The sequence below is a fragment of the Coregonus clupeaformis genome, chromosome 20, assembly GCF_020615455.1.
Source record: "Coregonus clupeaformis isolate EN_2021a chromosome 20, ASM2061545v1, whole genome shotgun sequence".
NCBI classification, from domain to species: Eukaryota; Metazoa; Chordata; class Actinopteri; order Salmoniformes; family Salmonidae; genus Coregonus; species Coregonus clupeaformis.
In genome coordinates, this window is record NC_059211.1 from 48,910,170 (window position 1) to 48,924,802 (window position 14,633).

The 14,633-nt window shown below is 42.4% G+C and overlaps 1 protein-coding gene across 5 annotated transcripts in view; it reads left to right on the plus strand.

The window, feature by feature from the left end:
• Window positions 1-14,633, plus strand: part of LOC121533582 (phosphatidylinositol 4-phosphate 5-kinase type-1 gamma) — a 79,164-nt gene that overhangs the window by 27,730 nt on the left and 36,801 nt on the right. For all 5 annotated transcript variants that reach the window (XM_041839655.2, XM_041839654.2, XM_041839656.2 and 2 more), the window contains exon 2: window positions 11,924-11,955. In XM_041839655.2, coding sequence (XP_041695589.2) covers window positions 11,924-11,955 — 32 coding nt within the window. The remainder of the gene's footprint in view (window positions 1-11,923; window positions 11,956-14,633) is intronic.

Consider the following 14,633-nt stretch of genomic DNA (forward strand, 5'->3'; position numbering starts at 1 on the left):
TAAAATTTGGATTTGGCCGTAAGTGACTGCATTCCAGGCCATGGCAGGACACAGGAGGTCCGTGGAGGTTTTGAGTCTATAAGTCTACAGTCAATGAGACCCCAGCAGTCAGCAGAGCGGACTAGGTATTAATAAAGATACCATTGAATTTCCATCTCAATGGCTGAGTTCAGTTTGGGTTGTGGTTTTGAAAGGAAATGTACTAAGCACTTTTGCCATCTGGTCTCAATGGATCAGTCTTTTAAAAATGTCAGAAGTTAGAGAAGCAGTACTGACCATGTAGGCTAGCCATTGTTTTTCATGGAGAGGAAAGGCCACAAAAATGTTGTTTTGGCAATGGTAGTCAGTGTGCCAATACACTAGGTTCCATCCTGAGTTTCACTATATTGTTATTGTTCTGCTTTGAAAGGAAACAACACCTACCAGTCCTGACAAGCCTCTACTATGTCCTTAATCCCAGCTGGGTGAGTTAGGGGATTACAGTACTACTCACAGACTAGTGTCTGTCTATTCTGAAGCTCCATTATGGAACAAAGAGACCACATAACCCAATATGCTTAAAAAAAAAGTATTTTATAGGGATGAACATGATGACTTATTCAGGTCACTTTAGCAGTTTCACCCCTGGGCAGGAAACTCCATTGCTACACCATCGAACATTCTACATTCAGATTTGGATGTCAATGTCAATTTGTTTATGAATCCGTCAATCCAGGAAGTGAATTGAAATTAAATTCATATTAGTTGTTTCTTTTAATCGCTGAATTGACTGAATTGAAAAGGAATTGACCTCAACCCTTCGTATGTTTTGGTGTCCCAAACATACAATGGCCCAAACATACAGTATAATGCTAGTGTTTTTAGAATACTAGGCTCCATTGAGATGACTGTGCTGGCAGACTCCATTGAGCAGCAGCTCAGCCCACCCACAGGTCTCAATGCGATGTTGTAGCCAGCTGAATTGACTGATGCTTTTTATTAACTCAGAGCTGCTATTGATCAAAATGGAGCCTCAGTTGGCTTCATGAAAAGCTATACATCTTCCCCCAGGCACAGGCTGTATCCACTGTCAGCTATACACTAACTGCATTACATGTCACTAAGTGGTTATGTTGACTAGACTATCATTTCAATGCAATAATTAATTGTGTTTGGGCGGTTTTAAGTTGTGGTATGGTTTGCCAATTTAAGATGTGTTTTGGAATGCTAGTCCAGCCATTCTCTATCTGTGGGTTACTGGTATGCCATCTGTTAGTGTGTGGGTAATACAGGGAAATACTGGCAGTCACTGTAATTGCCAGGAAGGTGCTAAACGGCTTAGCATTAGTAAAGTTGATGGTTTCTAAATTATGAGTGTGGTCACTCAGTAGTCTTGGTTGGGGAGGAATGGGTGAAATCCGGCAACATTTTGGTCGCACTGGAGCAGACAGAGTCAATTACCACACTACCGCAACTTTCCATCCCGACTTGGACCGAAACCAAAAACAGAGAAGGAGGGAAGGAGAGAGCGACTTGTGATCTAGCGGGAGACCAAGGTGTTGTCCACCATTTAGGCTTTTGTGGTGGCCCGTCTACTTCCGTGGATTCAATACTCAACAACCTACAGACCTAGTTCTTTTTCAAACCTAATTTTGTTGCCCTGCTTTTGTTTTGGCCTAACTTTAACTGCTGCCGAAAGGCACTTATTAATGAGAAAAATATAGGCCTACTTAAACTGAAAACACAAGCAGCAAATATAATTGTTGTGTGTGACTAGGGCTGTGACTGACTTGGAATTTGAGGTTACAGTAATTGGCCAGGCCAATGTACACGGTGACCGACATAACCGTTCAGGGGGAGGTAACAATTATGTTTGTACGCTTGTTTACATGGATATGCTTCTTAATAAAAACGTATTTGAAACAAACCATTACACTTCATTATTATCATGGCATTTCATTATTATTGTTCAGGTTATTACTTATAAATATGAATCAACAAATTAATAAATGCCGGGTTGTCGCATTTTCATATTGACACAACATTAACGGAGTCAAAATAAAGATCTATGCCTACCTTGTCCTTGTCTGTTGTTTTTTAATACAGATCCTATTTCGACGCACAAAACCATTTAAACGATGTCTGATGGGTTTTCTCCCACTTTTCCCGAAACATTTTTAGAACGTCACAAACCCTGCTGCTGCAGTCTGTCACACCCTGGCTCTGGGGACTCTATATGTTGAGCCAGGATGTGTAGATTCATTGTTTGTGTGCTGAGTTTGAGTGTCTAGTTATTGTATTTCTATGTTGGCCAGAGTGGCTCCCAATCAGAGGCAACGAGTGTCAGCTGTTGCGGGTTGTCTCTGATTGGGAGCCATATTTAAACTGTCTGTTTTCCCTTTGTGTTTGTGGGATCTTGTTCCGTTTTGGTTTGTTGCCGTGTCGGTTGTGTTATACCGAGGACGTCACGTTTTCGTTTTGTTGTTTTGTTCGTGCATTCATTAAATAAATAAATATGTTTGCATTCCACGCTGCGCCTTGGTCTACTCCATACGACGATCGTGACACAGTCATTCGATGGCAGTGGTATTGGGAGAAATAATGAGAGAAATAATGTAACTTAAGCTTCTGAAAATAGGACTTTTACAAGATTAAATCATGACAGGAGTGTTTGATTCTTATTAAAGAGGAGTCCAGACAGGCTACTTTAGGAAACTTTCTGAATGGACATATACAGTTACACTGAGTGTACAAAACATTAGGATTAGGCCCCCATAGGATTGAAACAATACCTGTTGATGACTAGCAAATGCTATACACTGAGTATACAAAACATTAAGAATCCAGATGAAAGCTATGATCCCTTATTGATGTCACCTGTTAAATTCACTTCAATCAGTGTAGATGAAGGGGGTGAGACAGGTTAAAGAAGGATTTTTAAGCCTTAAGACAATTGAGACATGGATTGTGTATGTGTGCCATTCAGAGTGTGAATGAGCAAGACAAAAGGTTTAAGTGCCTTTGAGCGGGGTATGGTAGTAGGTGCCAGGCACACCGGTTTGAGTGTGTCAAGAACTGCAATGCTGCTGGGTTTTCCACGCTCAACAGTTTCCTGTGTGTATCAAGAATGGTCCACCACCCAAAGGACATCCAGCCAACTTGACACAACTGTGGGAAGCATTGGAGTCAACATGGGCCAGCATCCCTGTGGAACGCTTTCGACCTCTTGTAGAGTCCATGCCCCGACGAATTGAGGCTGTTCTGAGGGCAAAAGGGGGTGCAACTCAATATTAGGAAGGTGTTCCTAATGTTTTGTACACTCAGTGTAGGCCTATAGAGATAATCAGCAAATGCACACCCCCATAAAAGCACCCGTCAGTCAAAGCCACCAGCATATGTCAGACACTAGCAAATATTTCTCCTTTCCTTAAAACATATATTTTTTCAAAGCTAGGCTTACCTTACGTTTTCCGAAAGTAGGCTATAAGATAATGAATTGACAAGTAAATGATGAAGGGGACAGCTATGCTATAGTATGAAGATGAAATTGACAATTATTAAAATAGAAACAAATACACACATAGCCTATTTATCAACAACGCTGATTATCAAGGGTGAGAGTGTTGGAAAGATTTTTCAAATACTGTGAGGAACTATTATAATTTGAATGGATGTTCGTTGACTTATTGCGTGAGGTGAAGAAAAAATGACTGAGAAGCCCAGCAGGGCTCTGTCAACATCAACAGGACAGAGAAACCAGACACATGCTTATTGCGCACATGGAGCGCGTAAATGATGGTATGAAATAAACCATAACTTTTTTCTCACAAGTGTAGCAGGTTGTGAACTCTGCAAACAACGATTCCACTCCGGGAATGAGAACGGTAAATTACTGTAATTAATATATACATTAACAGAAATGTATGTAACCACATGACCGGGATTAAATTGCCTGTTTTACAAACAAATAGGCAATCATAGAAGTGCATTGCGGGCTGACACTGTATAACCTAGGCTACTATTCAATTTGCAGGGATAGGAGGGCGGTAATGTTTTCTGTCTCGCCTAGGGCAGCATATCGGCCAGGACCGGGCCTGTTCAGCGTTAATTAGTCTATAAATTAAGAAAAGATTTCAGTATCAAATTATACCATGCCAGGTTGGAGAGGATTGGCGCATTGTCCATTTGACACAACATTAGCACATTTATAGGCCTCAGAGCCAGAACGACCTTGTCGACTGCCGACAAATAATTCATTAATAGTCAGACACATCCAACCTTTCTTAAAAGAATACCTATTTATTTACTTTTTTTACTGAAGTGCCATAGCCTATAGCGTTCTACACCCCAGTGTAGCTAATCTACACTGAACAAAAATATAAACGCAACATGTAAAGTGTTGGTCCCATGTTATATGAGCTGCAATAAAAGATCCCAGAAATTATCCATACACACAAAAAGCTTATTTCTCTCAAATTTTGTGCACAAATTAGTTTACATCCCTGTTGGTGAGCATTTCTCTTTTGCCAAGATAATTCATCCACCTGAAATGTGTGGCATATCAAGAAGCTGATTAAACAGCATGGGCATTACACAGGTGCACCTTGTGCTGGAGACAATAATAATAATAATAATAATATGCCATTTAGCAGACGCTTTTATCCAAAGCGACTTACAGTCATGTGTGCATACATTTTTACGTATGGGTGGTCCCGGAGATCGAACCCACTACCCTGGCGTTACAAGCGCCATGCTCTACCAATTGAGCTACAGAGGACCACTCTAAAATGTGCAGTTTTGTCACACAACACAATGCCACAGATGTCTCAAGTTTTGAGGGAGCGTGCAATTGGCATGCTGACTGCAGGAATGTCCACCAGGGCTGTTCATTTTTCTACTATAAGCCGCCTCCAATGTCGTTTTAGAGAATTTGGCTGTACTTCCAACCGAGTGCCCCATGGTGGTGGGGTTATGTTATGGGCCAGCATATACTACTGACAACGAACACAATTGCATTTTATCTATGGCAATTTGAATGCACAAAAATACAGTGACGAGATCCTAAGGCCTATTGTGAGGCCCATTTTTTTAAAGGTATCTGGGACCAACAGATGCATATGTATTTCCCAGTCATGTGAAATCCATAGATTAGGGTCTAATGAATTTATTTCAATTGACTGATTTCCTCATATGAACTGTAACTCAGTAAAATCAATGAAATTGTTGCATGTTGCGTTTTATATTTTTTTTCAGTATTGTTGATTAGCTGCTTGGGCATCAAAGGACAGTTGGAAAGAGGAGGAGAGACAGACTAAGTTAGCAAAAACAATTGCTTATAATCATTAGTAAACACTCCCGTTAAAGTTTATCTTAATGAAAATAAAGTTAGATGGAAAAAAATCCTAAAATGAATGTATAGGCCTATTTAAAAATGTTGACTGTTATTTTCATGATGGTCTTCATCCATAACCGTCAGTTACACGGTTATTCAATTACTGTCACAGCCCTATGTGTGAAAACTCTGTGCTGCCTTAAAGGGACATGGCTTTCATTTAGCCTACTCATTAAACAGTCAGTGGTATATTTTGAGTCTAGACAGTTTCATTTGAGTATCTTTCTCTGTGTTGAGCTCTTTGAGTTCTCTACATTCATTGATTCCAGAGCCAGAAAGTCATGCCAGGTGCACTCGAAAGACCCAATAAACAAAGCAGGCTTGTTTATGATGTATTGTTTTTCCTTTGTTTAGTCAGTGGATTGGCTATGATCTCTGTTTTCTCCCGTGTGCAAGGCAAATGGCCTGATTTAGTGAGTGGAATAAAGGCAGCATGTGTCTGTTGATTCCAGGCACACGTGCATGCTAATAAAAAGCCAGACGACCTCAATTGGGGAGCCATGGAAACCAGAGAATGGGGAGTGGAGAAGGGGAGCATGTGCAGTTGAATCTAGGATGATTTGGCTTTGTTTGTTAGGGCTGACCCCATTTAGTTGACTGGTCGATTGTTTGGTCGATAGGCTGTTGGTCGACAGAGATTGTTTTTGTCGACCAGTGGCAAATATACATATATTTTTAATTGCACACGAGACACCTGTCTGATTTTCAAATCAAATTGTAATTGTCACATACACGTGTTTAGCAGATGTTATAGCGGGTGTAGCGAAATGCTTGTGCTTCTAGCTCCGACAGTTCAGTAATATCTATCAATTTCACAACTTATACCCAATACGCACAAAACTAGTAAGGAATGGGATTTAAGAATATAGACATATATGGACAAGCAATGACAGAGCGGCATGGACTAAGATACAGTAGAAAATTATAGAATAGAATGCAGTATATACATATGAGATGAGTAGTGCAAGATATGTAAACATTATTAAAGTGACTAGTGTTCCATTTCTTAAAGTGGCCAGTGATTTCAATAGGCAGCAGCAACCTCTAATGTGCTAGTGATGGCTATTTAACAGTCTGATGGCCTTGAGATAGCCCGACAGGATGCTCTCAATTGTGCATCTGTAAAAGTTTGTGAGGGTTTTAGGTGCTAAGCCGAATTTCTTCAGCCTCCTGAGGTTGAAGAGGCTCTGTTGCGCCTTCTTCACCACACTGTCTGCGTGGGTGGACCATTTCAGTTTGTCGGTGATGTGTATGCCAAGGAACTTGAAGCTTTCCACCTTCTCCACTGCGGTCCCGTCGATGTGGATAGGGGGGTGCACCCTCTGCTGTTCACGATCATCTCCTTTGTTTTGTTGATGTTGAGTGAGAGGTTATTTTCCAGGCACCACACTCCCAGAGCCCTCACCTCCTCCCTGTAGGCGGTCTCATCATTGTTGGTAATCAAGCCTACTACTGTTGTGTCGTCTGCAAACTTGATGATTGAATTGGAGGCGTGCTTGGCCACGCAGTCATGGGTGAACAGGGAGTACAGTAGGGGGCTGAGCACGCACCCTTGTGGGGCCCCAGTGTTGAGAATCAGCGAAGTGGAGATGTTGTTTCCTACCTTCACCACCTGGGGGCGGCCCGTCAGGAAGTCCAGGACCCAGTTGCACAGGGCGGGGTTCAGACCCAGGGCCTCAAGCTTAATGATGAGCTTGGAGGGTACTATGGTGTTGAATGCTGAGCTATAGTCAATGAACAGCATTCTTACATAGGTATTCCTCTTGTCCAGATGGGATAGTGCAGTGTGACGGTGATTTCATCGTCTGTGGATCTATTGGGGCGGTAAGCAAATTGAAGTGGGTCTAGGGTGACAGGTAAGGTAGAGGTGATATGATCCTTGACTAGTCTCTCAAAGCACTTCATGATGACAGAGGTGAGTGCTACAGGGCGATAGTCATTTAGTTCAGTTACCTATGCTTTCTTGGGGACAGGAACAATGGTGGCCATCTTGAAGCATGTGGGAACAGCAGACTGGGAAAGGGAGAGATTGAATATGTCCATAAACACACCAGCCAGCTGGTCTGCGCATGCTCTGAGGACGCGGCTAGGGATGCCGTCTGGGCCGGCATCCTTGCGGGGCTTAACATGCTTAAATGTCTTAATCACGTCGGCCATGGAGAAGGAGAGGCCACAGTCCTTGGTAGTGGGCCTCGTCAGTGGCACTGTGTTATCCTCAAAGCGGGCGAAGAAGGTGTTTAGCTTGTCTGGAAGCAAGACGTCGGTGTCTGCGACGTGGCTGGTTTTCTTTTTGTAGTCCGTGATTGTCTGTAGACCCTGCCACATACATCTCGTGTCTGAGCCGTTGAATTGCGACTCCACTTTGTCTCTATACTGATGTTTTGCCAGTTTAATTGCCTTGCGGAGTAAGTACCTACACTGTTTGTATTCTGCCATATTCTCAGTCACCTTGCCATGTTTAAATGCGGTGGTTCGCGCTTTTAGATTTGCGCGAATGCTGCCGTCTATCCACGGTTTCTGGTTAGGGTAGGTTTTAATAGTCACAGTGGGCACAACATCACTGATAAACTCAGTCACTGTTTCAGTGTATTCGTCTAAATTACCTGGAACATATCCCAGTCCGCGTGATCAAAACAATCTTGAAGCGTGGATTCCGATTGGTCAGACCAGCTTTGAATAGTCCTTAGCACGGGTACTTCCTGTTTGAGTTTCTTCCTATAGGAAGGTAGAAGCAAAATGGAGTCGTGGTCAGATTTGCCGAAAGGAGGGCGGGGGAGGGCCTTATAACCATCCCGGAAGTTTGAATAGCAATGGTCGAGGATTTTAGCAGCGCGAGTACAACAGTCGATATGTTGATAGAACTTCTGCAGCCTAGTCTTCAAATTTGCTTTGTTAAAATCCCCGGCTACAATAAATGCAGCCTCAGGATATGTGGTTTCCAGTTTGCATAAAGTCCAGTGAAGTTCTTTGAGGGCCGTCGTGGTATCGGCTTGAGGGGGGATATACACGGCCGTGACTATAACCGAAGAAAATTCTCTTGGGAGATAATACGGTCAGCATTTGATTGTGAGATATTCTAGGTCGGGTGAACAGAAGGACTTGCACCTCTCTTAGTGGACTAATCCATTGAGGAGGCTGCGGGGATGCCACGGTCCAAGAAAAAGGGGAGTGTGGCTCAGCTGCACAAGGCACATCCCTTTCCAGAATGTGCTCTCTCCCACCATTTCGTGCATATTCATTGTTTCATAACTTAATTGTGTGCATTGTTTGCTGTGTCTGTCAATTCCCCATTTACATATATCACCAGTAGTAGCCTACATTTTACAGTTAATTCCCATAATTTCTAATCTGCAATGTTTGCTTAGTTATGGTATTTCTGTTAATGCAATCAATATAATAATATTATTATTAATATTATTACAGTCGTTTACCGTTCTCATTGTCGGAGTGGACACATTGTTTGCAGAACTCACAACCTATGCTAGACTTGTGAGAAACACATTTTTGTTTATTTCATTCCATTTGCGAGTTTTGTCTCACAACCGCAGACCACGTGTAACCACGCCAGCCCAGGACCTCCACATCCGGCTTCTTCACCTGCGGGGTTGTCTGAGACCAGCCACCCGGATAGCTAATGAAACTGAGGAGTATTTTTGTGGGGAAAAAAACATTCCTAATGGTTGCACCCCTGCCCAGTCATGTGAAATCCATAGATTGGGGCCTAATGAATTGATTTCAATTGACTGATTTCCTTATATGAACTGTAACTCAGTAAAATCGTTGAAATTGTTGCTTGTTGCATTTTTATATTTTTGTTCAGTATATATTTAGATAGAATGTAGATTAACCTCAGACAATGATGTTGAGATACAACGACATAAATGAAATGAAACTGTTCCATGAAAATGTTCATATGAAAATCCTAACTGGCACGCAGATGGTAAGATAAATTGGCACTCCACATGGAAAAAGTTGCCGACCGCTGGTGTAGCCTATTACCGGCAACTTCAGGAGCGTAATGGCAGAATCTGTGAAGGCCAGCAGCAGTGGGAGTAGGAGGGTCGGGAACAGGTTTTTTTCTTCTGGGTAGGCTATCTTGATCTCTGGCTCCCGCTTGAGTCATTTGTGTGTCTTATTTAATCAAACAGCGTGCTTAAAGCATCAGACAAGTTTAGTACATAGGGTTGATTTTATTAAAACACATAGGGTGTGTTTATATATGGAAAAATACATGTTTTAGAATTTCGAAAGAAAAGACGACTCTAGGTTGACCAATATTTTTTTTGTTTGGGGACAGCCCTAGTTTTTGAGGATGATTGCATGAGGAAGTCAACAGCCGGCACTACAGTACAATATAGACCATAATACAGTAATCTCACATAGAAGAGGCCAGGTGTTCTAGACTAGAGGAATAATTGTGACTAACACATCTAATGTGAATGAGAGGGTCTACAATTTAACATATATAAATTCTCCAAACTGCAAACCCATAGCAAGAATAGGTAAATAAACATTTATTTATCAGTTTAAGCGTGTGATAGGGAGAGGCACGTCGGTAAGGTGAAGCTGAACTATCACACACAGAAGGCTCGTTCATTCTCCCCTGGTCTGTTAAGTTTAGACACTTGGGTGGAGAAATGTGGAGAGTGAGAGGAGAGAGAGCTCATTTAGCTGATGGCCAGGAGGCGCTGAGCGAGTGACCTTGAGGGAGGTCACTGATGCACATGGAAATGAGCCGGAGGGAGAGCGAGAGGACAGGACAACTCCAAAATGCTTTTGTCCCATGACGCCCTCTGTCCCTCCCTGTCATCCACTACTAATGGACTTGCTGCTAATGGCTTTATGTGGAAAAAAAGCTAACAGATGACCTAGTCAGTTTAGTACTTCCCAGGAATGGTTGGTATTTATTGTGATGAGTAGGTTATATTTGTTTATCCCCCTGCACAGATTTGGTGGCTGTAATATATGGTGGCTGTAATATATGGTGATTAACTGGTTCTGCCATGTTATCGACATGGTTCATTGACTAGACCTCATTCCCTCCCTAGGCCAGGAGCACATTGGGAGTGACAGATCCCATTGGAAACCTCTCCAGCTCCATTTCTGCCTTGTAGGTTTCAAGGTCTTCTTCACACAATGACGCAATCAATACTCTCAAAGAACTGGAAAATGGACCAAAGAAGTGCTCCATTCACCACCATGCGATTTGAAGGCAACAAAATGGAAAAGAAGCCAGTGAAGCGTGTAGCAAATCCATATAGGTTACGACCACTCAGTCAGACCTTTATGGTGGCGAAGATCTGAGGGAGGGTTCACAAAAAAATGCCTGGAAACCTGTAGCGTAATAATAACACATGGCTGTCTGTTATTGGCTGTCTGAACAGCTGTAGGCATGCAGAACCAAAATGGTTCTAGTCTAGTAAGAAGTCAGTAAGATACAAGGGGAAACGACCCCACTGTTCGCAGGGCAAAATGACAGGGGGGCTGTTTATAAAGGAAACAGGAATGGAGGAAAACCTTGGGGTCTGCCCGGTAACAAGGAGGATAGGCTCCTCTCTCTGTAATCATCTGCATTGTCAACATTCTCAGTGTCAATGTGGTTGGATGTAATGTATTTTTATTCTTTATGCAATGTTCCAGCCTGCCTGCAGAAGGATTGCATCGGCAGGTTTTGGCTTGTTCATCCCTTAGCAAATCTGTGTGTGACGGAGGGAGCGAGTGAGTGAGTTAGAGAGCTGGAGGAGAGGAGAGGGAGGAGGGCTGGCTCAGTCACATGGGCAACCACAGGAAGCAGGCAGGCAGACTTTAGCACTGCAGCTTAAAGGAGAAAAACACATATTCAGAGAACATGCAGCTTCTTCCCTTTGCGGCCCTCTGTCATCACATAGCCTACCCCCTTTGCTTTTCACGTCTGGTGTAGCCTATAACGCATTCTTATTCAAAATTAATGTATTTCTATAGGTCATTCCAATTGCACTATTACTGTCTGCGTGTTACTCATTTTAAATAGACAAGCCTAATAATAACAATGTTGGTGTGAACCACTGTCAGTTTAAAATGCCTCAGTCAGTCAGTGTTTTGACACTGGCATCTGATGTTAATACTCGTAATAGTGAACTGAATCAATCAAGCAAGTAGTGTGTTGTGCTATCTGAGCTCCCCTCGCACTCCTTCATTATGCTGAGTGGCGAAATTAGCTATAATTATGGATCTATTTCAGGCTGGCTGGGGAGAACAGAGCAGCAAAGCTCACTGATTACTTCCTTTGTTGTTTACGTCTTCACATCGTATGGCTTTATGGAATGCTAGAAATGCTAGAGTGGGACTGGGGATGGATGGTTCTGACTACCAGGAAGAATGGGGATGATATAGTGATTTGGTAACCATCCCCTCCACTACCTGCCCCCCACTGTTTTTTTTACACTTTTAACATAATGTGTACCCTATGGGACTTCTGTTTGTTCCTTCTAACACTAATGATGTGAAGTAATGGAGCCCCTCGTAGGACTAACGGTCTCTCTCCCTCTCTCTCTCTCTCTCTCTCTCTCACAGACTATTCTGCTAGAAAAGCACACATCACAGAGGTAATGTACTTGCTTACTTTACTTTTATTTAGCCCATATGACAGTGAAATACATTTGACTCTTCCCCCCCAGACATGCCCTCTATGTTAACCGCCCCCCCCCTCACTGTGATCCTACACTTCAATCCCACACACACCATTTCCCTATACTACTCTGTACAGTGCCTTGCAAAATTATTCATCCCCCTTGGCGTTTTTCCTATTTTGTTGCATTCCAACCTGTAATTTAAATTGATTTTTATTTGGATTTCATGTAATGGACATACACAAAATAGTCCAAATTGGTGAAGTGAAATTTAAAAAATTACTTGTTTCAGAAAATTCTAAAAAATAAATAACGGAAAAGTGGTGCGTGCATATGTATTTACCCCCTTTGCTATGAAGCCCCTAAATAAGATCTGGTGCAACCAATTACCTTCAGAAGTCACATAATTAGTTAAATAAAGTCCACCTGTGTGCAGTCTAAGTGTCACATGATCTCAGTATATATACACCCGTTCTGAAAGGCCCCAGAGTCTGCAACACCACAAAGCAAGGGGCACCACCAAGCAAGCGGCACCATGAAGACCAAGGAGCTCTCCAAACAGGTCAGGGACAAAGTTGTGAAGAAGTACAGATCAGGGTTGGGTTATAAAAAAAGATCAGAAACTTTGAAAATCCCACGGAGCACCATTAAATCCATTATTAAAAAATTGAAAGAATATGACACCACAACAAACCTGCCAAGAGAGGGCCGCCCACCAAAACTCACGGACCAGGCAAGGAGGGCATTAATCAGAGAGGCAACAAAGAGGCCAAAGATAACCCTGAAGGAGCTACAAAGCTCCACAGCGGAGATTGGAGTATCTGTCCATAGGACCACTTTAAGCCGTACACTCCACAGAGCTGGGCTTTACAGAAGAGTGGTACCAGTGACGCGCTCAATACGGAAGTAGTCCGGTGCAGCGGATGCTAAGCTACAGGACTGTTTCGCTAGCACAGACTGGAATATGTTCCGGGGCTCATCCGATGGCATTGAGGAGTTTACCACATCAGTCACCGGCTTCATTAATAAGGAGTTTACCACATCAGTCATCGGCTTCATTAATAAGGAGTTTACCACATCAGTCATCGGCTTCATTAATAAGGAGTTTACCACATCAGTCATCGGCTTCATTAATAAGGAGTTTACCACATCGGTCACCGGCTTCATTAATAAGGAGTTTACCACATCAGTCACCGGCTTCATTAATAAGGAGTTTACCACATCAGTCACCGGCTTCATTAATAAGGAGTTTACCACATCGGTCACCGGCTTCATTAATAAGGAGTTTACCACATCGGTCACCGGCTTCATTAATAAGGAGTTTACCACATCAGTCACCGGCTTCATTAATAAGTGCATCGACGATGTCCTCAGGTTTTCATTTTTAATGAATTTGTAAAAATTTAGAAATACAAAATTCAACTTTGACATTATGGGGTATTGTGTGTAGGCCAGTGCCAAAAAATCTCAATCCATTTTAAGTTCAGGCTGGAACACAACACAATGTGGAAAAAGTCAAGGGGTGTGAATACTTTCTGAAGGCACTGTAGACACACTTTTACACTCTTGACATACTCTGCTGCTACTCTGTTTATTGTCTATCCTGATTGCCTAGTCACTTTTACACCAACCTACATGTACATATTGCCTACATTGCCTCAACTGCCTCGTACCCCTGCACATTGAATCGGTACCGGTAAGCCTTGTGTATAGCCTCGTTATTGTTATTTTATTGTGTTACTATAAGGGCCCGTAAGTAAGCATTTCACGGTGAGATCTACACCTGTTGTATTCGGCACGTGACAAATACATTTGATTTGATTTACCTTTCGTTCCTAATTGTATGTGTTATTATTGAAAAGAACAGGTGCAAACTTCACACTGGTGCTGCAAACGCTTGATAAACCTTGTCCATACAGTGAGGGGAAAAAAGTATTTGATATCCTGCTGATTTTGTACGTTTGCCCACTGACAAAGAAATGATCCGTCTATAATTTTAATGGTTGGTTTATTTGAACAGTGAGAGACAGAATAACAACAAAAAAATCCAGAAAAACGCATGTCAGAAATGTTATAAATTGATTTGCATTTTAATGAGGGAAATAAGTATTTGACCCCCTCTCAATCAGAAAGATTTCTGGCTCCCAGGTGTCTTTTATACAGGTAACAAGCTGAGATTAGGAGCACACTCTTAAAGGGAGTGCTCCTAATCTCAGTTTGTTACCTGTATAAAAGACACCTGTCCACAGAAGCAATCAATCAAATCAAATCAAATTTTATTGGTCACATACGCCGAATACAACAGGTGCAGACATTACAGTGAAATGCTTACTTACAGCCCTTAACCAACAGTGCATTTATTTCAATCAATCAGATAAAAAAATTCTCAACCATGGCCAAGACCAAAGAGCTCTCCAAGGATGTCAGGGACAGGATTGTAGACCTACACAAGGCTGGAATGGGCTACAAGACCATCGCCAAGCAGCTTGGTGAGAAGGTGACAACAGTTGGTGCGATTATTCGCAAATGGAAGAAACACAAAATTACTGTCAATCTGCCTCGGCCTGGGGCTCCATGCAAAATCTCACCTCGTGGAGTTGCAATGATCATGAGAACGGTGAGGAATCAGCCCAGAACTACACAGGAGGATCTTG